This window comes from Aquarana catesbeiana, linkage group LG07 (genome assembly GCF_042186555.1).
Source record: "Aquarana catesbeiana isolate 2022-GZ linkage group LG07, ASM4218655v1, whole genome shotgun sequence".
Classification (NCBI taxonomy): Eukaryota; Metazoa; Chordata; class Amphibia; order Anura; family Ranidae; genus Aquarana; species Aquarana catesbeiana.
In genome coordinates this window covers 59,171,490-59,198,411 of record NC_133330.1, presented here as the reverse complement: position 1 = coordinate 59,198,411, position 26,922 = coordinate 59,171,490, and the positions used below count along the sequence as shown (strand labels likewise).

At 44.4% G+C, this 26,922-nt stretch overlaps 1 protein-coding gene across 1 annotated transcript in view; it reads left to right on the top strand.

Moving 5' to 3' along the window:
• Positions 1–2,111: 2,111 nt before the first annotated feature.
• Positions 2,112–26,922, top strand: part of SUCLG2 (succinate-CoA ligase GDP-forming subunit beta) — a 371,194-nt gene continuing 346,383 nt past the window's right edge. The window contains exon 1 of the mRNA XM_073592203.1: positions 2,112–2,363. Within this exon, the coding sequence (XP_073448304.1) occupies positions 2,112–2,363 (252 nt within the window). The remainder of the gene's footprint in view (positions 2,364–26,922) is intronic.

Genomic DNA, 26,922 nt, shown 5'->3' with positions numbered 1-26,922 from the left:
CCACCTCTGTTTCACCGGCACCAGGTCTAGGGTCCCGTTGAGTTTACCTCCGGACAATGTAGGCACCAAACACTTGAGTATCTTTTCCAATGCTTTAATGAACAGGTAATAAAGGAAGTAGCAGGAAAGAGGTAGAAGGAAAGTTGCAGGGAAGCTCAAATACCTTTTCTTAGTATTCTTTAGTACATTGTTAGGAATTGAACACTTGTAGTTGAATGCGCTCCCCTTGTGGGATTAAATCTTTGCCCGCCTGGATAGACATCTCTCACTTGCCTAGCAGCCAGTACGTAGAACGAACAATAGTCTCTGCCACAGACTTGTTTGGAACAAAACCCCTACAATCCTCTGCCACAGGATGTAATGGTTTTACGATGAATATTAGACACAGCACTTGAACCTTTAAGCCAACCCAGCAGTACTATGCAGTAAGATTACTTCAGGATACGTCCTCCAGCTGAGTCACCAGGCCCCTCTCCAGACCAGCACTCTGAATGATCCTTCCATGACGGGTCCTCCCCTGGGATCTCCTCAGTTGTCCAGTTTCTTCTCTCAGGATAGACAGCTCAGGACCATTCCTCTGCCGCTGTGGCAGGCCCCAAACAAGCTTCTGGGCCCACCTACACGCTGCAGCGACGTGGGCCTCTGGAACGGAGGACCACGAGGTGGTATTCCTAATGCTTACCTGTCGGCCAGGAGGGCCAGCAGGTGGATGAAAACGAACCCCTAAACATGGCGTCTGTCCCATAAATACCCTCTCCCAGAATGCAAGTCGGAGGACCACCTCCACCGAGTTGTCTCCGGGACAGAGGAGCACTCATACGCTTCAACACGTTGCGTGTGGAATTACACGCAACTCAGCCAAGCTGGAACAGAGGCAAATCTAACTTCACCTAACAAGTAACCCACTAGATTTACCTATCAGTAGTAGATTAAAAATCTACCAGCGCTACATATATATTGTTTTTCTATGCTATTCTTTTCTATTCTATTCTAAACTTTTCTACTCGAATTTGAATTCATTCTATACGAAATTCGAATTTCGTATATAATGAATTTGAATAGAAAAGATTAGAATAGAAAATAATAGAAAAGAATAGACTAGAAAAACAATAGAACAGAATAGAATAAAACATAATATATATATATAAAACCATCTTCCGAATTTGATAGTTTTTTTTTCGAATACGGGCGAATTTTTCGAATTTGAATACGAAACTAAATGAATCCCGAAACCGAATGTAATGAATGCAACGAATTTAACTAAATGAATTTAGTTAAATAACGAATCAAAACGAAACGAAACTAAACAAATTTTTTCATCCTGCATTTGATGGGCGCTGGTGAGGCTGCATTGATGGGCGCTGGTGAGGCTGCATTTGATGGGCGCTGGTGAGGCTGCATTGATGGGCGCTGGTGAGGCTGCATTTGATGGGCGCTGGTGAGGCTGCATTGATGGGCGCTGGTGAGGCTGCATTTGATGGGCGCTGGTGAGGCTGCATTGATGGGCGCTGGTGAGGCTGCATTTGATGGGCGCTGGTGAGGCTGCATTTGATGGGCGCTGGTGAGGCTGCATTGATGGGCGCTGGTGAGGCTGCATTTGATGGGCACTTCATTAAAAAGGTGGGCAGGGAAAAGGGGGTGGGGTCAGGGATGGAGCCAAGGGGGCGCCAATATGAGGTTTCGCCTAGGGTGTCAAAAATCCTTGCACCAGGTCTGGCTGTAGTGCAAAGATCTGTCTGATTGGATACTAACTGCATTGGTTGTTGAGGTTCGGTCTCATATTATGTCATTCTAGTATGTGGAAAAGAGATTGCAAAATGAGATTGTATAATGTGTGGCCAGCTATACTACAGCATGCCACACATTATACAATCTGATTGTCCAATCTCTTTTCCAGATACTAAAATGACATAATATGAGACCAAACCTCAACAACCAATGCAGTTAGTATCCAATCAGACAGATCTGCATGGCTATAATATAAGATATACACACTATAAAAGCAGAAGACACATGTTGAAGATCAGAGGATGACACTGTCACTTCCTCCTCCGCTATCACTAGTCCCGATGTGATATAACAATGTAACATTCTATCACACAACCATCACAATGCAGCAGCAGAAAGTTTTCATCACTGGCAAAGTTGTGCAGCGCCTGTGGGAGGGGCGTCCTGACAGCTGGAGGGAAACAGCCAATCGCTCGCGAGAGAGGGCGTGTCCGGCCGGCAAGGACGTTCCAGGCTGGCTGTGTCTGTCCATGTGGAGCTTGTGCGGCACTTCCGGTTTAGACATGGCGGCCTCCATGGCAGGACAAGTGCTGAGGACTATCACAGCCAAGAGCTCTCTGCTGGGCAGACAGAAGGTGAGGGGCACCGAGGGGAGGTGGTGTCTGCAGCCGGGGACTGGGAGCAATGAGCAGGGTTGGTGACACTGGACAGCTGTGACCCCAAAGGGTTGTCTCAGGAGGGGACTCTGACTTCTAGGAGTGTGGGGGAGGGGGTGACAGGTCACGTGTGTCTGATCTCTCCAGGAACTGAGGACATGTCTGTAAATGGATCTCATGTCTACCAATGACCTTCCTATGATTTATTATTATTATTGTTTATATATTTATCATTTTTTTTTTTTTAAGTTTTGTTTTAAATAAGAACATTATAAAACTCTTTATATTCTAGCATCACATATTATTAAAGCCCAACTCCGGAAATTACCCAGATCTCCCCGTCAGTAGTTTCCTGCAAGGGTTCATCTCTCATGGATAGGTGGAATACCCACCTTGCACCTTTCATCTGTGTGTCTGCTGCCTCCTCCCCCGGTGGTCACATGATGACATCATCAAGTACAATGCGGGTCCCATAGTACAATGTTTCTCAAGTACCCCCCAACATGTCATGTTTTCAGGATTTCCCTCAGATGAAACGGCTGTGGTAATTACTAAGGCAGGGAAACTGATCAAATCACCTGTGCAAAATAATGAAAAGCCTGAAAACATGACCTGTTGGAGGTACTTTGAGTTGAGAAACGCTGCCATAGTCCATGTGTGGGCAGGTAGGGACGGCCCATAACCAGATAAGTGACCCCGATCACAGCTGTGCTACAAGAAGAATCCCATCCCCCCCCCCCCCCCCAATCTACGGGGACCATTCACATCCGTACAAAGCCTTGTGACTCTGGAATAAGGATGAGCTCCGACGTGTTCACACACTCCACGTGCAGAGCCCGCCAGGAAGTCGGCACTGTCCTAATCACAGGCAGGGAGACATTTCCAGATCTCTGCAGCCGCACATCGGGACAATGTCTCACTGCCTGTGATTAGCACCGTGCCGAGTTCCTGGCGGGTTCTGCACGTGGAGTGTGTGAACACGCCGGAGCTTGTCCTTACTCGGGAATAGGTGAAGGCGCTGCTTTTGGATGCGCCTAGCGTTAATGTGCGTTTACACATATCAAGCAAATTCCTGCCAAAATGCTGCAGCTCCTGGATGCATCGGCTGTGTGTTTGTCTTTTGCCTCAAAACACCTTTTAACCACTTGCCGCTCGCCATGTAGCAAAATGACGGCGGCAAAGTGGTTGCAATATCCCGACTGGACGTCATACGACGACGTCAGGATATCGAGCCAATGCACACCCCTCCGGGGGCACGCATCGCGTCAAACGTTGTTGCGATGTGTCAGCCTGACACACCACAACTCCAATCTAGGTAAAGAGTCTCTGACAGAGACTCTTTACTATATGATCAGTAAGGATGAGCTCCGGCGTGTTCGCATGCTGTACGTGCCGATCCCGCCAGGAAGTCGGCACGGCGCAGCGCTAATCACAGGCAGTGAGACATTTCACGAGCTCTGCAGCCGCACATCGGGAAATGTCTCACTGCCTGTGATTAGCGCTGCGCCGTGCCGACTTCCTGGCGGGATCGGCACGTACAGCATGCGAACACGCCGGAGCTCATCCTTAATGATCAGCCGTGTCCAACCACAGCTGATCACGATGTAAACAGGAAGAGCCGTTGATCTGCTTTTCCTCACTCGCGTCTGACAGACCTGAGTAGAGGAGAGCCGATCGGCTGCTCTCCTGACGGGGGGGGGGGGGGGGGGGGGTGTCTGTGCTGATTGTTTATCAGCACAGTCCCCCCTCGGATGCCCGGCCAAGACCACCAGGATGCTGCCAGGACCACCAGGGATAGCCACCACACTGGACCACCAGATATGCCACCCTAGACCACCAGGGAAATGCTAATCAGTGCCCAGGCAGCTGCCAATCAGTGCCAGTGGAAAGTGCAACCAGTGATGCCTATCAGTGCCAGCCAGCAGTGCTGTCTATCAGTGCCACCCATAAATACCCATCAGTGCCGCCTATCAGTGCCATCTCATTGGTGCCGCCTTATCAGTGCAGCTTATCAGTGCCCATCAATGAAGGAGAAAACTTACTTGTGTACAAACTTTTATAACAAAAACAAAGAAAAACTGTTTTTTTTTTTTTTTTATTAGTTTAGCAAAAAATAAAAACCGCAGAGGTGATCAAATACCAACAAAAGAAAGCTCTATTTGTGGGAAAAAAATGATAAAAATTCTGTTTGGGTACAGTGTAGCATGACTGCGCAGTTGTCAAAAAGTGACAGCGCTGAAAATTGGCCTGGGCAGGAAGGGGGGGGGGGGGGAGTGCCCTGTATTGAAGTGGTTAAACATCTATGTATACAGGGATAGGATAACATGGAGGGGCGCTTAGATGCAAAACCCCCCCCCCCAAAAAAAACACCAAACACCCCTAACAGTTATTTTATTAACGTCAAGTATGTATGAGGCCTTAACTGGTTCCCGCCAACCATATAGTCAATGAGGCCGGGAGGGACCCCCTCTAGTTCTGGGTGGACGTCATATGATGTTGTGCCATGCTTGCCGGGCGCGTGGTGATCGTCGGTAAGCTGTGACACTAGGACACAGCGCATCACAGATCGGGGTAAAGATCCAATGACAGTGGCTCTTTACCAAGTGATCAGCTGTGTCCAATCACATCTGATCATGATGTAAACACACTGGCTGGTTACCAGCATTCCTTTCCTTACGCTGTCACAGCATGAGAAGGGAAGAGAGCCGGTAACCAGCCAGTGTGAAAGGGGACATCTACACTGGTCATCAATGTCCTGATTATCAGTACAGCCCCAACAGTGTCCATCAGTGCCCAGTAGTGATTAAATACCACTAAAAGAAAGCTCTATGTGGTAATGATAAAAATGTCATATGTGTACAATGTTGCATGACCACGCAATTGTCATTCGAAGTGTGACAGCACTGAAAATTGGCCTGAAAAAAGCTCTATTTGTGGGAACAAAATGATAAAAATTCTGTTTGGGTACAGTGTAGCATGACCGCGCAATTGTCATTTAAAAAGTGACAGCGCTGAAAATTGGCCTGGGCAAGAAGGGGGTAAAAGTGCCCAGTAGGCAAGTGGTTGAAGTATAACTAAAGGCAAAACTTTTCTTTTTCGTTTTGGATAGAGTGGGGATGGATTAGTACCCCTGTCAGGTATTTATTGCTGTTTGTGTCCCCATTAGGGAGATTCACACTCTATATTTGTCCTGGTTATTGTTATCACTGTAAGTGAAAGAAAATCCCAAATTTTGGGTTGCCATCAGAATTTGGCTAAGGGCTGCACAGACACAGCAACTGCTCCTAATTTGACATCCGCGTAAGTGCGTGTCCCTGAACGCACACCCACACCATACGGATGTCAGATCGGGTCCCAATTGCCATGAATGGGACTGCATATAAAAGAATGACACTAGGGAGGGGACTTTGTAGGCACCAATGATTGTAACCAATTTATATAAGAACAAAATTCTTTATTTAAACAAAGGTTAAAACATCAAGAGGAAATAAAAAAACAGCACATTCAATATGTAAAAAAAGAACCTGACCGGATTCTTAATCTGTCACAAACAGATGCATAGAACACCCGTGCATCCTGTGCAGGCAAAACCCACTATAAATACCCCCCCCCCCCTTTTTTTTTTTTTTTTTTTATATAAGTGATCACATTCCCTCTGCTCTCAGCTGCATAAGATCTGTGCGGGGGGTGGGGTTGGAGAAGCAGCATCACACTGATCTTCCCAATGTAAGGCTCTGGAGCGTGTCAGGACAAGTCTTATCATTAAGGCCGGGTTCACACCTATGCAAATTAGATGCGGGTTTCCCCGCATCCAGTTTGCATAGCAGGAGAATGTGACTGGCTCCCTATGGAGCTGGTTTACATATCTCCATTGCGGCTGCGGAGCGCACTCTTTGGCTCAGTTTCAGGGCCGAATACAGGCATAGAATCAGCCCTGATCCGTCCCTGGAACAGGGATGCACAGCGGGTTACAGTGTGAACCCGGCCTGAAGGAGAGCAGGCTGAGTTCCCAGCATAGCTGTAGAACTGACCACACTGTGCTCCCCTGCTTTAATATGGTCAGTTTTTAATAGGAAAGCAGAGGGACTGGCAGGAACACCAGAGATTTCAGAGAAAGTAACACAAAGAGAACAGGATACATTCCCATACAAGTACATGGTACAGCAGGCACATATCGGGAATATGAAGTGTTGGGGGTAGTGACACTTTATGAATGTCCATGTGAACAAGGCCTTATTTGCAGAGGATTGGAGTGTCTATACACAGTTCTCTATCCTGTCTTTGTATCAGTATGTTGTGAACAATCCAGCAGTGAGCCGGGCTCCTCTCCTCCACTGACCTTCACTGGTCTCATTCTGAATGCAGGGTGACCTTTGATTTATCTCAGACATTGTTGTGTTGGAGAGTGCTGGGCCTACAAAGTACAATTTCCTCATGTCATGTGCCGTCTGTGTATTTAGTATGGTATATAGTATGGGGGGAGATTTACCAAAACTGGAGAGTGCAGAATATGGTGCAGCTCTGCACAGAAACCAATCAGCTTCCAGATTTTATTGTCAAAGCTTAAAGTGGTTTTAAAGGCAGACTTTTTTTTTTAAATCTTAGCCTTCTGTGTGCAGCAGCCCCCCCCCAATACTTACCTGAGCCCCCTTTCTATAGACCGATGTCCACGAATGCCTTGATCGTCTAGGACTCCTGATTGGCTGAGACACAGCATCCGTGCCATTGGCTCCCGCTGCTGTCAACCAAACTCAGCCAATCAGGAGAGATGGCGGGGCCTAGGCACGGCTCCGTATCTAAATGGATACATGGAGCTGCGGCTCGGGTGCCCCCATAACAAGCTGCTTGCTGTGGGGGCAGGAGTGCCAAAGAGGGACCCGAGAAAAGGAGGATCCGGGCTGCTCTGAGCAAAACCACTGCACAGAGGTGGTAAGTATAACATGTTTGTTATTTTTATAGAAATAAAAAATGAGACTTTACAATCACTTAAAGGCCTGGTTCACATCTATGCATTTTTTAGTGCGTTTTCAGTTTTGCAGAAACACACTACAGGCCATTTAAAGCGGAGGTCCACCCTAAAAAAAAATATACATAAACACGCTCCTTAAAATACATTAAAAAACATTTGAAAAAAAAACAATTTTTTTACTTACCAGAAATGACTGTTGCTAGGCAGATCGTCCTAATCTGCCACTTCCTACTAGGGGTGCAACGGATCAAAAAACTCACGGTTCGAATCGTTCCTCGGATCAGGAGTCACGGTTTGGATCATTTTCGGATCAACAAAAAAAAAATCTCCCCCACTGTAATATCCACGTCATCTCCCTCACTGTAATAATATCCACATCTCCCCCCCACTGTAATAATATCCACATCTCCCCCCCCACTGTAATAATATCCACATCTCCCCCCACTGTAATAATATCCACATCTCCCCCCACTGTAATAATATATTAGCAGGGTATGGCAGAGTATTGGCAGAGTATTGGCAGGGCATTGGCAGGGCATTGCAGAGTAGGGTTGTCCCGATACCGATACTAGTATACTTGTACTCGGGCAAATGCTCCTGATGCTTCCCCGATACCTGGACTGTCAGCGGTGATCAGGGCGTGGGGGAGTTACAAGCTTCTCCCCCCCCCCACCCCCTGCGCGGCTTTCAGCTGCTTAGTGACATACAGCGGTGATTTGGTGCTTGTAACTCCCCCACACGTGATCACCGCTGACTGTCACTGCATCCTCCTCCATGCCCCCTCCGTTCCTCTGTCCCCCTCCGCTGTCCCCCTCCATTCCGCCGTTCCCCTCTCCTTCTCTGTCCCCTCCATTCTGCTGTGTCTCTCCGCTGTCCCCTCCGTTCTTTTGTCCTCCTCCTCCTTCCTTTGTGAATGGATAGAGTCAGCTGACTCTGTCCATTCACATAACTGAAACATTGTAATCTCCTGTGATTACAATGTGTCAGTTTATGAATGGAGAGGAGCCGCTGTCTTCTCTCCATTCATTTTCAGTGCAGCTGAGGCTGCAGAGAAAGGGACTGGGGAATCTCTATCCTCGGTCTCTTTCTCTGTCTCAAGGGGGAGATATCAGAGGTCTGTTAAGACCCCTGATATCTCACCAAAGCCCCCCAACAGGGCTGATTAAAAAAAAAAAAAAAAAACCACATATTGCAATAAAGAATAAAAAAAAATTATTGTAAAAAATAAAAATTGTAAATAAAAAAAAAAAACAGACACCGTTCACCCCCCCCCCCCCCCGAAAAAAGCATTGCTAATAAAAAAACAAAAAAAAAAACACTGTCACGTGACATTAATAAAAAAGTATCGGTAATCGGTATCGGCGAGCACTTGAAAAAAGTATCGGTACTTGTACTCTTGTACTCAGTCCTAAAAAAGTGGTATCGGGACAACCCTATTGCAGAGTATTGGCAGGGTATGGAAGAGTATTGTCAGGGCATTGCAGAGTATTGGCACTGCTGCCATCCGATCTCTCCCCTCCACTGTACAGATCAGTACACAGAGGGGAGAGAGGAACTGGTGTCATGATATGACGCCAGTTTGTTTACAAGTGATCGCTCCGTCATTTGACAGAGCATTCACGTGGTAAACGCCCACGGGGGGTACCAATATGGCCGCCGCTCCGGAGCTAGGCCGAAGCCGCAGCCTTTCCTATGGCCGAGGCCACAGAGTGCTCCGCGGATCGCGGGTGTCCCGATCCGCGGAGGTTGATCCGTTGGGATCGAAGATCGATGACGATCCGTTGCATCCCTACTTCCTACTCTGCGGTTCTTGTCCTCCCTCGCGTTGTCTCCTGGGAGATGGGGTGCAATGTCTTCTGGGACATGTGTGTCCCCCAGTAGACAGGAGTCCATTCACAAAGCGCCGCGCATGCGCAGTAGGAAACGGGCAGTGAAGCCGCAAGGCTCCACTGCCTGTTTCCCTTCGTTAGGATGGCAGCGCCGGCACCCAATCCGGTGGACGGATCGGCCTCAGGGGGCCGACATCACGGGCTCGCAGGACAGGTAAGTGCCCTTAAGAGTCAGCAGCCTACAGTGTTTGAAAAAAATAAAAAAACATGGCCGAACCTCCGCTTTAACATGGTTTCCTATGGTAGTTCACTTCTGTGCATTTTATGGAAAGGGCCAAGGACTTTTTTCTGGTTTTTGTTTCCATAAACTTCAATGGATGAAAAACATGTATTGAAAAATGTGACATTTTAAGGTTAAAAAAATAATAGAACCGATATATATCCTTAATCCCAGGAAGAGAGGATGTTGTTTATTGCTGGGATGTCTAGTAAAGAAAACAGCAGATGATGTTTGCTGGGACTTGACAAAGCTCAGGCACAGAACTAACAGCACTCCTTCTACAAGGTCTGTTTTCTTGGGAGATCAGCCAGCACAGTCCTAAAAAGCAAAAAGGTTGTGTATTAAATCTATAACTTCCTGCATTTAATATTCTCAAAAAAGGTTGTTCCAGTCCTGGAGGGGGTCTAAAGATCAACTTAACAGGGGTGTTGGCACTTCAGAGAAATAGGCTGAAAACAAATCATCTGTGGCTGAAAAAGAAAGTACCCCCTTCTCTCCTAAAACAGAGGCAAAGTTGGCCCATGAGCCCCACACCCCAACTCCTAAGCACGATTATGTATATAAGACCCATCATTACAGAGAAGAGTGCTTACATGTACTGAGGATCAAAAGGAACTTGCTGTAAAGGAGGAGAGACATATATATAATGTTGTTTGTTTGTTTTGTTTTTTACATCGATACAAAAATGTTTTGACTTTTATATTTTAAATAGAATGGGTTGTTTCACAAGGTGATTGTTTACAATTACTTCAAAGTGGTTGTAAGCCCCCTACATATACCCAGTGACCTCAAGTGATACATAGAGATGAAACAAATCCTCCTACATAAGTTGCACCTGTGTATCTGCAGTTTTCAATCCTCTCCATCCCTACAAAGTCCAGAATTTATAAAGCTAGGGAGCGGAGATCTAAAGTTACACACTGTGGAGCTCAATGAGGAGAGCTCTGAGAGCTTAATGGAGGGAAGGTATGACACCCCCCCCCCCCCCCTTTAGGCCCCTTTCACACTGGCGCGGTTTGCAGGCACTTTTGCACTGAAAATAGCACCTGCAAACCGACCCGAAACAGCCACTGCTGTGTCTCCAGTGTGAAAGCTTCGGGGCTTTCACACTGGAGCGATGCGCTAGCAGGACGGGAAAAAAAGTCCTGCTAGCAGCATCTTTGGAGCGGTGAGGGAGCGGTGTATACACCGCTCCTTCACCGCTCCTGCCCATTGAAATCAATGGGGCAGTGCGGCTATACCGCCGGCAAAGTGCCTCTGCAGAGGCGCTTTGCAGTGGTTTTTAACCCTTGGCCGCTAGCAGGGGGTAAAACTGCCCTGCTAGAGGCCGAATACCGCCACTAAAACGATGGTGGTCGGCTTTACCGCCGACACACCTCCTGCCCCAGTGGGAAAGGGGCCTTACTCAGCACACTGCAACAGAGATTGAGGTTCCTTCCCTTTCACCATTTTTCTCTTGGTGTTAGCAAAACTTGTCAGAAGTGATTAATGCTGATAGCAGAAGAACGAGGCAGCAGACAGAAATGACTCTTTATTGAGACACTATACACTATAGAGGGATATGCTTTGCTCATTTTTCATGTCTCAGGTTTACAGCCACTTTAATATAAAGCACATTAACATGTGAGGTAAAGCACATCCATTAAAGGGGTTGTAAATCCTTGTGTTTTTTCACCTTAATGCATTCCATGCATTAAGGTAATAAAAAACACCTGGCAGTGACCGGCCCCCCAGTCCCCCGTTTTACTTACCTGGGCCCTGGAATTTCCAATGGTGAGGACGCGCTGCCCCTCTGCCCGGGGTTCTTGCCACTTGATTGGATAGATTGAAAGCAGCACAGCCATTGGCTCCCGCTGCTGTCAATCAAATCCAATGACGCGGGCGCTGGGGGGGGCGGGGCCGAGTCATACATTCAGCGGCTATGGACGCCGAATGCTGGACTCGGGAGTGCGCCTGCAAGGTAACCCCCAGGGAGAGCGCTTCTCCTAGGGGGTTATGTGATGTGGGGAAGAGCCGCCGAGGGACCCCAGAAGTCGGTGTTCGGCCCACTTTGTGCAAAAAGAAACTGCACAGTGGAGGTAAGTACGATATATTTGTTTACAAAAAAAAAAATATTTGAAGCTTTACAATCACTTTAACATGCCATAACAAATCACTTGAGTGTACAACGGCTCTTTTTTCCTTTTTCCCTGAATGTCATATGCTTTGTGTATCATGTGCTTGAGGCTTTCTGTGTAGCAGAAATCTATACATAGAGAGGGAGAATGGAACATTACTGGTCTGTGTGTGATGTAGGACGGATTCCTGGGGGAAGATTTTCCAGTGTGTTTCTGGACAGACCAGTTGAGATAATTACAAGAAAAGCAGATCAAGTTTTAAGTGGTTTCAAAGGTAACCAGAGAAGACGGGCGACCAGTCTTCCCCCATCTGCCATTTTTGGCTATATAGGAAGGTAATCTCGTGTGTTTTCAGACAATCCCGACCAACAGACCCGGGGCTATAGAGCTGACCATAGACGGGACGAAATTTGGGTAGATTCATGGAATATTCAGTAAATTTGGTCAACGAGAATTCTGTATAAAATGACTGAACAAATGATGAAAACCAGGTTAATGGTGTACGGGTAATTGGTTGCAGCATCCTCCTTCCTGTGTAACCAACAGCAACACTTGTGGGGCTTTTGATATTCCAGCCACTTCCTGTCTACATGCCTGCACAGTGTGTTTCAGCATAGCTGCTCCTAGTCTCAGCCAGGGGCACATGTGATTGAGCCCTCGTTCACATTGGTGGCGGGTTTGAAATTGTGCGCGTTCAGCTGAACACGATTTCAAACCCACGTTACTTTGTGAGTTTGAAAGACATCTCTGCGGGTTCATGCTAGAGATGCACGATTTTGGGCTAAAATGAGAATCTTGATTTTATTTTTGCTTAGAATAAAGATCACGATTCTCGTGGCATAACATCTTTCACATTATACAAAAAAATTGGGCTAACTTTACTGTTTAGTTTTTTTTTTTTTAATTCGTTAAAGTGTATTTTTTGCCAAAAATTGCATTTGAAAGACTGCTGCACTGTGACATAAAATATTGCAACAACCACCATTTTATTTTCTAGGGTCTCCGCTAAAATTAAAAAAATGATAGATCGATCTATCTATCTATCTATCTATCGATCTATCTATCTATCTATCTATCTATCTATCTATCTATCTATCTATCTATCTATCTATCTATCTATCTATCTATCTATCTATCTATCTATCTATCTATCTATCTATCTATCTATCTATCTACTAAACCTTTTTCTGACACTTGCTGTTTACAAGTTAAAATCAATATTTATTGATAGAAAATTACTCAGAACCCCCAAACACACACACGAGTAATTTTCTATCAATAAATATTGATTTTAACTTGTAAACAGCAAGTGTCAGAAAAAGGTTTAGTCTTTTTAAGTGGTTAAACTTCCCTCATCTACAGGCAGAAGTCAGAGAACTCTCTGCACTTTAGAATCAGGAAATACTGTTTTAAGATCAGGAAGGGAAAAGAATCGCAATTTCGATTCTTAACGATTAATCGTGCGGCTCTAGTTCCTGCACAGATGTCTATTGAAATTGCCCCCAAAGTCAGCAAAAGTAGTGCAGGAACTACTTTTAGAAATCGGTGCGGTGCCGCAAAGTCGGCTTTGCATTAATTTGGAAGGTGCTGCTCCTGGCAATAGGCTACGATTTGGCATGCGATTTGACATGTCAAATCGCCCTGATGTGAACGGGGGCTGAATGACAGATCATGATGAACATGATTTGGGAGACAAATTGTTGTCGCCCTATAAGAGGGGTTGATTTACTAAAACCGGAGAGTGCAAAATCTGGTGCAGCTCTGCATGTTAGCCGATCAGCTTCTAACTTCAGCTTGTTTAATTAACTGCTTGCAGACCACCCACCATACATATACTGCGGCAGGGCGGCTGCTGTGTGCCAGATCACACGTCGGGGTACGCCACTGGCGACCTGCTGGGATTAGACACAGCGAGAGCCAATCAGCCGGTCTGGCGGATGCGATGTTCACCGGGACACGCCGATCATTCGGGAGACGGGCAGAACGGCAGTCTGTAAACAAGACAGATCACCGTTATGTGAGAGGGGAATGTACTGATCCTGTGTTTCTGCTAAGCAGAAGCACTTATCTGTATCTGCACTCCCTAGACACACATTTAACCCCTTGATCGCCCCTGATGTTAACCCCTTCTCTACCAGTGTCATTACTACCGTGACAGTGTATATTTTTTTTAACACTGTCACTGGTTCCCAAAAAGTGTCAGGTGTCTGATTTTGTCCGCCGCAATTCCACAGTCCCGCTATAAGTTGCTGATTGCCGCCATTACTAATAAAAAGTAAAGAAAAATATCCCATAGTTTGTAGACACGATAACTTTTGCGCAAACCAATCAAAATACGCTTATTGGAATTTTTTTTTTTTTTACCAAAAATATGAAGCAGAATACATATTGGCCTAAACTGAAGAAATTTGATGGGTATGTTTTATAGCAAAAAGTTTATTTTTTTTTCAAAAATGTTGGTCTTTTTTTTGTTTTTTTTTTGTTACCACAAAAAATAAAAACCGCAGAGGTGATCAAATACCACCAAAAGAAAGCTCTATTTGTGGGGGAAAAAAAGGACATCCATTTTATTTGGATACAGTTGTCAGTTAAAGTAACGCACCTGCAGATCAGACAGTCTAGATTTAGAGCAGCCACAAGTCTGTATTGGCTTTGGAGAGTTATACTGCCCGCAGACCTAAGACAGGGCATGCCAGGATTTAATATATTGTTCTTGTAACAGATTTCCCAATAAATAATAATCTATTTCAAGATTGCTGAGTATGTCCAGGAATAATCTGCCCCCCCCCCAGCAATTATCTGTGCCAGTCACCTGGGCAGCCTCTCATGTATATGGGCCTTTGGGGGGGGTGGGGGGCAAGGTGTTGGCAGCATTCTCCAATACCAGCTTGATAGGGGGGACAAGGGCAACTGGACAAGGTTATCAAAAGAAAACCATTAGACTAGGAGACTATGACCCAGTGTCTCTAGACACCTTTTAGACCTGTCCTTCAAGCCGAGCAAGTGAGAATTTCATGGCTCAGCTTTTTCATTGCTGTGTCAAAGGGTGTTTTTCTGTTTGTTAAATATTATCCTGGTTATTCTTCAACCCCAGTGCAGCGTCAGCCTAAGAACTACATTAAACGAGCTGCTGAGTCTAAATCTGTCAGTATTTGGCACCTGGATTTCCAGGCATGTGAACACCAATGAATGCAGTTGTCTAGGCATTAAACAAATCATTAAATGTATTTTTAAAATCTAACAAATGTAAGCTCCTGAATTTAATACACACTATATTACCAAAAGTATTGCCTGAATTTACTAGGGCTGAAACAACTAATCGATTAATCGACAACTAATCGATTATGAAATTAATCGATTACTATTTTCATAATCGATTAATCGGCCAGTAACAAAATGGGGTTAAAAAAAAACCTAAAATGAGCCCTTTATATTACAAAAATGCAAATAATTGCTACTGCAAATATTACTTTCACAGTTCTACACTAAAAAAATTAACCCCTTATAGTAGTGATTATCTGCTTTTTTTTTTGTACTATAAATGGCTAATTTTAGTTTTTTTCGCCCTTAGACCTGGTTCACATCTATGTGTTTTTTAGTGCTTTTTGCAGAAACGCACTACAGTTCATTGACATGGTTTCCTATGGGACACGTTCACACAAAACGGTGCTTTTTTGGTTCAATATACTTCAATAGAGAAGCTGCAGAAAAGCATGTATAATGCGTTTTTGCAGCAATATGTGTTTTTTAATCTGCCCAACAACAAATTGGCCAAAAAAAATGCAAAAACGCAAATCGCAGCAAAATCACGTGCACAAAAGTCAAAACGCACAGCAAGAAGCACTGCAGAAACAGATGAAAAGCAAACTGCATAGGTGTGTACCGAGCCTTACGCTGGCCACACGGATCAATTTTCAGACGAGAATATTCAGACGAAAAATCTTTGTACATTCACTAAATGAAAGAACGAAAGTTCTTAAAATTACATTTTTTTTGAAGGAAGACATTGTTTTTGTTTTTAATAAAAAAATTTGCTCACTGAGTCTGATGATATTTACCAGAGTCACCCTTTAATAGTATATACAGTATATCTCTTCTAATAGTATATACAGTATATTTCCTCTAATAGTATATACAGTATATCTCTTCTGTCTGTTATGCTTAGAGTGGATTCGATATTTTGCTCCCTAACCATATAGTTATTTATATTTACCACTACATAGAGATATTTAAGGATAAAATTACCTTTTTTTAAAACTGTACACATTAACTAAATTATACACCACACTCTTTTTAAGGTTATTAACCGAATAATCGATTAATCGAAACAATAATCGGCCAACTAATCGATTATGAAAATAATCGTTAGTTGCAGCCCTAGAATTTACACACACATGAACTTTAATGGTCAAGGCTTCATCCGTAAGGTTCAATATTGAGTTGGCCCACCCTTTGCAGCTATAACGGCTTCAACTCTTCTATGAAGGCTGTCCACAAGTTTTAGGAGTGTGTCTATGGGAATGTTTGACCATTCTTCCAGAAGCGCATTTGTCAGGCACTGATGTGGACGAGAAGGCTCCCAGTCTCCGCTCTAACTCATCCCAAGGTGTTCTATTGGGTTGAGATCAGGACTCTAGAAAAAACACATAATGGGTCCTTAAGGGCTAATACTGACACATTAAAAACTATTGTCATGTCATGATGATTTATAGAGAAATGGCTAGAGCCCAGTGCAGCTGATAACTCCTGGAAGGAAGTAGGCAACAAAATAGACAAATATTGGGACCGGCGGTAAAAAATAGTAGTAGGTAAAGTGAACAGTCAAGTTCATTTATTGGATGGACATAAAAATTAAAAAACAGCTGGCAATGGAAAAATAAAATCACACTGATTGAAAACAGATCATTGTCAGAATTGAAGTACTCCGAATAATAGTAAAAATGATACCTCCATAACTCCAGATTGTAAGGGGTTATTGTCAGCAAGTGTGCTTAGTATAACGATCCTCAATAGCGGACCCTGTGGATGGAATGTGCACAAATGGAATAGGGGAGAAACTGCTCTCTGCAGTGCAACGGGTGGCTAGATGTGGATTACCGGACTCACTGTGACCGGGAGGTGTCCTGTAGAACGTGTCATGGGATCCCCACAGTCAGGCTGGCTGATCAGGTGAGCTGAGACTTGGCTTGGCGCTGTGAATGATCCACGGTGAATTCAAGAGCCGGAAACCGCTGTCAGGGCCGGAAGTGAGGAGAAGGCAAATGCTGGGCGGATCGTAAGCTCCGTTGTGTTGCCGTGGCGACCGTGACTAACATGTTTCATGCGCCTGCGCTTTGTCAAAGTCACCTGAGATCAGGACTCTGTGCAGGCCAGTCAACCACCTCCACCCCAAACTCGCTCATCCATGTCTTTATGAACCTTGCTTTGTGTACTGGTGTGCAGTCATGTTGGAACAGGAAGGGGCCATCCCCAAACTGTTCCCACAAAGTTGGGAGCATGAAATTGTCCTTAAGAGTTCCCTTCACTGGAACTAAGGGGCCAACCCCTGAAAAACAATCCCACATCATAATCCTACCTCCACCAAGCTTGGAGGGGTGTCCCAATACTTTTGGCAATGTATATTTGGCAGAATGCAGTTAGGCAAGTACCGTTCTCCTGGCAAATGCCAAACCCAGACAGAGAAGCATGATTTGTCACTCCAGAGAACATATTTCCACTGATCTAAAGTCAAGGGCCAGCGTTTTTGACACCACTGCATCCGATGCTTTGCATTACACTTCATGATGTAAGACTTGGATGCAGCTGCTCAGCCATGGAAACCCATTCCATGAAGCTCTCTACTCCACTGTTGTGCTACTTTGAAGGCCACATGAAGTTTGGAAGTCTGTAGCTATGGACTCTGCAGACAATTGGTGACTTCTGTGCGCTTCAGCATGTGCTGACCCTGCTCTGTCATTTTTATGTGGCCTACCACTTTGTGGCTGTTGACGGTGGAATATTTAGTAGCAAGGAAATTTCACGGATGGACTTATTGTGCAGGTGGCAAGCTATCATGGTACCATGCTTGATTTCACTGAGCGCGACCCATTCTTTTGCAAATGTTTTGTAGAAGCAGTCTGCAAGCCTTGGTGCCTGATTTTATACACCTGTGGCCATGGAGGTGATTGGAACACCTGAATAGAATGATTTGGAGGGGTGTCCCAATACTTTTGGCAATATAGTGTAGGCAAGTATGGAAGTATATGTATGTATGTGTGTGTGTATGTATGTGTGTATATATATATATATATATATATATATATATATATATATATATATATATATATATATATATATATATATAATATTGCTATCCTGCTCCTCTCCTGTTCTAGTCGTGCCAGACAATCCCATTGTCTATTACAGAAGAGGGGGAAAAAAATCCTGCCTATGTTATAGATAGTTCTGCTCCCTGCTTGGACAATTTTCCTATCAAATGCTATTTTACTGAATCAATCATATGCTTCAATGACCAGTGCTTCCGTTTTATTGCTTCTTTCAAATGATAATCATCACTTGACTGTTAACTTAGGCACGTGGTAATGCAAGTGGTACATGAAATGGCCTCACTTAAGAAAACTGCACAGCTCTTGGAACTTTGTGTGCAACTGTTCATGCTGTTTTGGTATTGGGGAGATGCTAGTGAATTGAATTATCAATTCTTATAGTTCCCAGGGACACCAATAGTATCATAGAGATTGGGTGTTGTCCACGGAGTTTCCAGTTTTTATTATACAGGATCAGGAAGAGCGCTTGGTCCATCATGCTGGATATAGCTGAACTCCGGGCATGATTTGTATTCCATTCTTGTATTGTTCTGCGTGGACCAATGAAAGTATGCAGATCTCATACCTAAGGGGCCACTTGGGAAGTTGAAAATTACTATAGTAGTTGGCACTACTACATTGCAATCTTTTGGATCAATGCGAGCGGCTGCCCCCTGCACACTGATCACAGGGGGTTGCTTGCTTGGTACTGCCACAATTCATTGAAATGCCTTGTATTTTTTTCAAATAATACAAGCTGTTTCCTGTTTGGATGTCCAATCAGGGAATGCCTTGTATTCAATAAAATAAACTATGACAGTGCTTAGTAAGCAACACCCTGAGGTCAGTTAGTGGAGAGGAAGTTTCTCGCACAGGACGGAAGATCACAGCCGGCACTGACTACTACAGAAGGTGACCACGATATTGTGACAATCTCGCCGCTGTTATCGGCGAGATTGACACCTGCGAGCCCTGTTGTGAGAGCCAGCCCCGAGCTGGCTCGCTCATCGGGAAAGGAAAAATGTGTTTTTTTTTTTTCCTATCTCAATGAGCGACAAGCATTGCTGACATGTGTTTGGTATGAATCATGAGGGGGAACTCCATGCCAAATTTTAAATAAAAAACCGGCATGGGTTCCCCCTCCAAGAGCATACCAGGCCCTTAGGTCTGGTATGGATTTGAAGGGGAACCCTCTACGCTGAAAAAACGACGTGGGGGGCTCCCATAAAATCTTACCAGACCCTTATCCGAGCACGCAGCCCGGCCGGTCAGGAAAGGGGGTGGGGACGAGCGAGCGCCCCCCTCCTAAACCGTACCAGGCCGCATGCCCTCAACATGGGGGGTAGGTTCTTTGGGGAAGGGGGGGCCCTGCGCCCCCCCCCACCCCAAAGCACCTTGTTCCCATGTTGACAAGGACAAGGGCCTCTTCCCGACAACCCTGGCCGTTGGTTGTCGGGGTCTGCGGGCGGAGGTCTTATCGGAATCCGGGAGCCCCCTTTAATAAGGGATCGCACTGGAAACACATTCTTGCGGGCAGGGACTGTACAGTGTCTGTCGGCTTTCCCAGCAGCCCCACAGATATGAGAGATGCATACTTAAATTGGTACAAGCTGGTCCCATTGAAGTATGCAATAAAGATCATACTTGATGTTCAGCTTTGAAGATGGTAAATAAAAAAAAAAAAAAATAAAGCCAGTGGGTGTGGCTACTCTGCCAGTACCTCTCCCATAATTGAAATTGGCTTGAATCTTCTGACCCTTTGAGGTTGTCCTCTCAGTAACTTTACAAGTGCGAATGAATAAATTACTGGTGACATCATAAAAAAAAAAAAAATAATTTAAAAACAAAGACCATCACCATTTATAATTGAAAAAGCCATACCTGAGCTCCAGCGAAGTGAATTAGCCTAGGCTCAGATAAAGTCACCAGTCTGCTTCAGGCAGGGGAAGCATTTACTAAGTAAACTCCCAAGTTCAGACTGCAACTTTATACAATATGCTTAAACCCAGGTTCACACTGACTGCGGGTTAGAAACTGAACTAGCACGATTTCAAACCGGCAATGCAGTCCGACTTCGGGGGCGATATTAAAGACTATTCAAATCGCCCCCGAAGTTGCCAAAAGTAGTACAGGAACTACTTTTGGGAATTCGGACAGTGCTATTGCCAGCAATAGCAACCGATTTGGCATGCAATTTGACATGTCAAATCGCATGCCAAATTGGCCCGATGTGAACGTGGGCTCAAGCAAGTGATAAGGTATATATACAGTTGTGCTCAAAAGTTTGCATACACTGGCAGAAATTGTGAAATTTTGGCATTAATATTGAAAATATGACCATGTCTTTTATATAAGGATAGTGATCACATGAAGCCATTTATTATTGCATAGTTTTTGGATCCTTTTTAAATCATAATAACAGAAGTCACCCAAATGGCCCTGATAAAAAGTTTACATACCCTGGAATGTTTGGCCTTGGTACAGACACAGAAGGTGGCACACACAGGTTAAAATGGCAATTAAAGGTTATTTTCTCACATTTGTGGCTTTTTAAATCAAAGTTGGTGTCTGTGTATGAATAGTCAATGAGTTTGTTAGCTCTCACATGGATGCACTAAGCAGGCTAGACACTGAGCCATGAGAAGGTAGAAAAGAACAGTCAAAAGACCTGCGTAACAAAGTAATGGAACTTTATAAAGATGGAAAATGATATAAAAAGATTTCCAAAGCCTTGAATATATCAGTCAGTACTGTTAAATCCCTTATTAAGAAGTGGAAAATTCAGGGCTCTTTTGATACCAAGCCAAGGTCAGGTAAAGCAAGAAATATTGCAGCCACAACTGGCCAAAGAATACAAAGAAAAACCAGGATACAAAGAAAAACCCACAGGTAACTGCAGGAGAAATACAGGCTGCTCTCCAAAAAGACGATGTGGTTGTTTTTAAGGAGCACAATTCAACAATACTTGAACAAAAAAGAGCTGCATGGTTGAGCTGCCAGAAGGAAGCCCTTACTGCGCCAATGCCACAAGAAAGCCAATGAGGCATGTCAGTTTGGTGTTGGGCATAACCAGGCTTTTTTGTGGAATGTGTACAGTAAAGGCTTCTTTCTGGCAACTTGACCATGCAGCTTTTTTTTTCAAGTATCATTGTATTGTGTGATCTTTTTCCAGAGCAGCCTGTATTTCTTCTGAGGTTACCTGTGGATTTTTTTTGCATCCTGAACAAATCTTGCGGCAGTCGTGGCTGAAATCTTTCTTGATCTACCTGACCTTGGCTTGGTATCAAGCGATCCCCAAATTTTCTACTTCGTATTCAATGACTGAACAGTACTGACTGGCATATTCAAGGCTTTGGATATCTTTGTATATACTTTTCCATCTTTGTAAAGTTTCATTACCTTGTTACGCAGGTCTTTTGACTGTTCTTTTCTGCTCCCCATGGCTTAGTATGTAGCCTGCTTAGTGCATCCATGTGAGAACTAACAAACTCATTGACTATTTATATACAGACACTACTTGCGATCTAAAATGCCACAAATGTGGGAAATTAACCTTTTAATAGCCATTTTAACCTGCGTGTACCACCTTCTGTGTCTGTACCAAGGCCAAACATTCCAGGGTATGTAAACTTTTCATCAGGGCCATTTGGGTGAATTCTGTTACCATTACAATTTAAAAGGGATCCAAAAAATTGTGATAATAAATGGCTTCATGTGATCACTATTCTTGAATAAAAGACAGTTTTTTTTTTGGCATGATTAGTCATATTTTCAATATAAATGCCAAAAGCAAACATGTGGAAGAAGGTGCTCTGGTCAGATGAGACCAAAATTGAACTTTTTGGTCTAAAAACAAAACGCTATGTGTGGCGGAAAACTAACACTGCACATCACCCTGAACACACCATCCCCACCTTGAGACATGGTGGTGGCAGCATCATGCTGTGGGGGTGGTTTTCTTCGGTAGAGACAGGGAAAGCTGGTCAGAGTTGATGGGAAAATAGATGGAGCCAAATACAGGGTAATCTTAGAAGAAGACCTGTTAGAGTCTGCAAAAGACTTGAGAGTGGGGAAGAGGTTCACCTTCCAGCAGGACAATGATCCTGAGCATACAGCCAGAGCTACAATGGAATGGTTTAGATCAAAGCATATTCATGTGTTAGAATGGCCCAGTCAAAGTCCAGACCTAAATCCAATTGAGAATCTGTGGCAAGACTTGAAAATTGCTGTTCACAGACGCTCTCCATCCAATCTTACAGAGCTTGCACTATGTTACAAAGAATAATGGGCAAATATTCCACTCTCTAGATGTGCAAAGCTGGTAGAGACCTAATCAAAAAGACTTGCAGCTGTAATTGCAGTGAAAAGTGGTTTTACAAAGTATAGACTCAGGGGCTGAATCCAAATGCACGCTTTTTACATATTTGTTTGTAAAAAAAAATTTAAAACCATTTATCATTTTCCCGCACTTCACAATTATGTACCACTTTGTGTTGGTCTATCACATGAAATTCCAATAAGTTACATTTACGTTTTTGGTTGTAACATGACAAAATGTGGAAAATTTTAAGGGTTATGAATACTTTTTCAAGGCCTTGTAAGTAGTGCCTCCCCTCGCCGCTGATTACATACGATGAAGTTTAGTACACAAGGACATTGGAGCTGCTTGAATACCTGCCTGGAGTTTGCATGTTCTCCTTGGGCCTGCCTGGGTTTCCTTCGGGAACACAGTTTCCCTCCCACACGCCAAAGACATGCTGGTAGGTTATTTGGCTTCTGTCTAAATTGGCCCTAATATGAAGGTGAGTTGGGGACCTTAGATTGTAAGTCCCTTCAGGGCAGGGACTGATGTAGTAGGTGCAATATACAGGGGTATATCCAAATATGGAAAACACTACATGATTTGCAGGTGTGAAAATGACGACATGTTTCACGTTGAAAGTGGAAGTGATGTAAGATTCTTTTGCTTCCGCTGTGTGATGAAAGACCTAGGTAAAAGGTGGGACGACTCACTTTTGTCATTCACTGCGTGCGCTGCTAATATTATGGAGTCATGTCAGAGCTTGCTAAGACCCCTTTCACACTGTGCCGTCAGCGGTAAAGTGGCGCTATTTTTAGCGCCGCTTTACCATCGTTTTAGCAGCGCTATCCGGTTGCTAGCGGGGCAGTTTTACCCCCCCCGCTAGCAGCCTAAAAGGGGTTAAATCTGGCCACAAAACGCCGTCGGAGCGCTGTTTTACCGGCGGTATCGCAGAGCTGCCCCACTGATTGATGAACTCGCCTCTCCAAAGAAGCTGCTGGCAGGACTTTTTCTGATGCCCTGCCAGCGCACCGCTCCAGTGTGAAAGCCCTCGGGCTTTCACACATGAGTGAATGGAGCAGCTGTTTTAGGGCGGTTTGCAGGCGCTATTTTTAACACTATAACATCTGCAAAACGCTCCAGTGTGAAAGGGGTCTTAGTTTCAAAGAGGGCAAATTGTTGGCGCTCACTTTTCTGGTGCCTCTGTGACTGAAGTTTCCAAGTTATTTGTGGTGTCGCGAGGTACAGTATCAAAGGTTACAATGACATATACAATTTCTTGGAAAACATCTTCTAATAGGCATAAGCGCAGTCAACGGACCGAAAGAGACAAAAAGACGCTGCGCAGGATTGTGACCTGAATTTTTGCATAAAGAGTGGTATCAGATTCCATTATCCACCATCCAGACTTACCGTATTTATCGGCGTATAACACGCACTTTTTTCCCCTTAAAATCAGGGGAAAGTCGTGGGTGTGTGTTATACGCCGATCCCCGCTATCGATATGTGAATTTCGGCGATCGCCGCCGACATTCACATAGCGAGTGGTTTGAAATATGGCGCCGCGGAGTTCGGAAGGACTCGGCGGTGCTGTACCAGCGCCGCCGAAATCACAGAGCCGAGATACACATAGTCGAGTGTATTCGGCTCTTTCCGGCGCCGCTCACAGTCCCGCCCAGTCCCGCCATTGGACCTGTGTTATGTCCATCATAGGGCGGGACTGTGAGCGGCGCCGGAAAGAGCCGAGAACCCTCGGCTATGTGTATCTCGGCGGCGTTCGTTCACTTCCGCCGGCCCCGAGTCCCTCCGAACTCCGCGGCGCCATATTTAAAAGTACTAGTATGTGTATGGCGGCGGCAAGGCTGCAGGGACACTGGGGACAAGGCTGCTCTGGGGACAAGGCTGCTCTGGGGACAAGGCTGCTCTGGGGACAAGGCTGCACTGACACTAACAAGGCTGCAGATGAACACTGATGAGGCTGCATTGATGGGCATTTTAATGTAAGTTTCTTTTCCTTAAACTTCCCTCCTAAAAGTTTTTTTCCTTAAAATTCTCTCCTAAACTTGGGGTGCGTGTTATACGCCGGTGCATGTTATACGCCGATAAATACGGTATATTTGTCAATTCCCAGTAGAATTCAGGCCGTCCAACACCATATTGGGTAACGATTTCATTCTTTTAATTTACATAATTTGGTCCAACTCCTATGTATGTGTAAAGTATAAGTAAGTACCTGTAATAAATTAATAAGAAGAAATAATAGGGTACATTTGGGCTGTATGCATGTAAACGTTAGCACAAATGTTACATAACTATGGTGTATAGACAAAATTTAAGAAGGATGTTACTTCATAACCCATTTGCATTGGGCCTAAAAACACTCTAGACTTTGTTTCCTTTCCAGGATGACTTGCTTTGCAATTCACAGTCGTAGTAATCATTTAGGCATGAGGTCTGTATCGACACCCTTTGGAGCTTGTGATGTCTATTACATTTCACAAAACCACCTTCTGTAAAACGCCAATTTGCTGCTTTTTTTTTTTTTGGCAGCTTTTCAAAATAGATGCATGATCTGCTCGAGCCGGGAAATGTATACCTTTATCCTTATTTTGTACCCCAGGATATAAAGCAGACTTGTAATTAAAGCAACAGGCAGTAAACATTAAATTGGTCTTGTAGCGCAGGAGAAGCTGGAAGCTATTTTTGATCCAATAATTGTAATCAAATAAATAGATTTAACATTCACTGGGCAACTTGTAAAGAAAAAAGAATACAGACTTTATTTAACAATCTAAGAGTTGGCTTAGGAGTGAAATGCACAGTAAAAGCAGCATTGAAATGGATGTGACCTGGCACACACATTACAGCACACATGGCGACCTCCATCCCTTAATTAGTTTATAGAAAAGGAGAGCTATGGGACTTTAAATGAGGTAACCACCGTGTCAGATATGGACAAAAACAACATAAAGTTGAAGTTACAGTACATGATTTATTATTACATTGAAGAAAAGTATTGTATCAAATAGGTAGTCGCATGACTTACACAAAATATGTTGCTACATAGCATGCAGTACAAATAGGAATTAGGCCCCTTTCACACGAGGCGGACTCCGCTTCCACGGAGTCCACCTCGGTCCGCTGGCTCAGCGGGAGATCTCTCTGTTGATCTCCGCTGAGCCGGCGGATGACAGGTCCCTCTCTGCTCACTGCGCGGGGAGGGGCTTGTCAGGTGCCGCTTCTGCTTATGGAGAGATCGGAGGAAAACGGACAGCATGTCCGTTTTCCTCAGATCTCACCCGATCCGATCCGCCAGCAACGGATCTGAATGTAGGGCCATCCGTCTGCTTTTAGTGGATCGGACCGGGTCGGATGTCAGCGGACATGTCTCCGCTGACATCCGTCGCTCCATAGGCTAACATGGAGCACCCGTTCAGGTCCACCCTCAAAACTGACAGGCGGACCTGAACGTTCCGACCGTGTGAAAGGGGCCTTAGACATAATAAATATACATGATAAGATAAATGAGTTAAAAAAACATATATTATAGGAACAAGTAACTTTGGGCATCTAGTGGCACTCAACGCGTTTCCTGGCATTACAGCCATTCATCAGGAGTGTTGTGAAGTAATATACTAGAAAGGAAATGGACAGGGGTTAATAACAATGCCCTTTAAAATAAAGGAGGACAGAGAGATTATATCCCAACAAGGTGGCAATAAATTGGGATACTTACTAACAGCCTCAAGGCCAGGTCCAGTATCCACCAAGGAAGACGGGGGTAACAGGCATGATGTCTCCCCCGTGGTTGAGACGGAGGAACCCTCCAAGGACGGAGAACAGCGTCCGGAGCCCAACACGGTGGTCACAGCATGATCCAATAGACTGTGTGCACGAAAAAGTGCATAGTTTTCCTGGAAAAATGTGTTAAAAAGGAATTGATTAAATGTGTGAACGTGTAAAAATAATATGGCAAAATATCTGTGTTCCCAAAAGGGGACTACATGAGGGAGTGTATGTGAAATAAAACCAAGTAGAGGGAGGAAAAAACATACCAAAAGAGGATGGCTGATCTCCCAGCGAAGGGGGTAACCTGTGTGTGGGATCAATGTGTGCTTACTTGTGATTGAGTCAAGCAAATGAACCACCGGCTGTGCCAAGGCTACTATGTACTCCCGTTCCCAGGGAGGGGCGCCGTCAACGTCATGCCTGATTGGCCGATCTGCACAAGAGAGGTAGGGAGGGGATTCCCAGCTGTGTGTGGAGGAGCCATCAGCAGGGGGTCTCCACCCATCCTGTGCGTGATATATACCATATATATAATGTGCACATACTTGTTTGCGTACTGTTCTAAATATGTTTAGATTTGTTTTCTTTACAGTATATTCCTTTTTTGTATCTTCTCCACAGATCAATATTCCTCTTGAATTAAACTCATGAAGAAGCGGGCATTCCGCAAAACATGTAGAGTGTGAGATTGGAACTATGTTACTTGAGGTCTCTCATGACTGGGTGGATTGGTTAATTTCCAATCCATATCAGAGGAATTTATATTTTATTAGAATTGTCCGTTTTGTCTTTATTTGGACAATTTATTTCTTCCCCTTTCCCCCTTTTTATGGGTGAATTTTTTAACATTAATTGTATAATAAACATTTCTATTTTTTTATAAAATCATTGTATTGTGAGTTCATACCATACCATGAAAGTCCTCAGTGCCTCAACCCAATTTTCTATG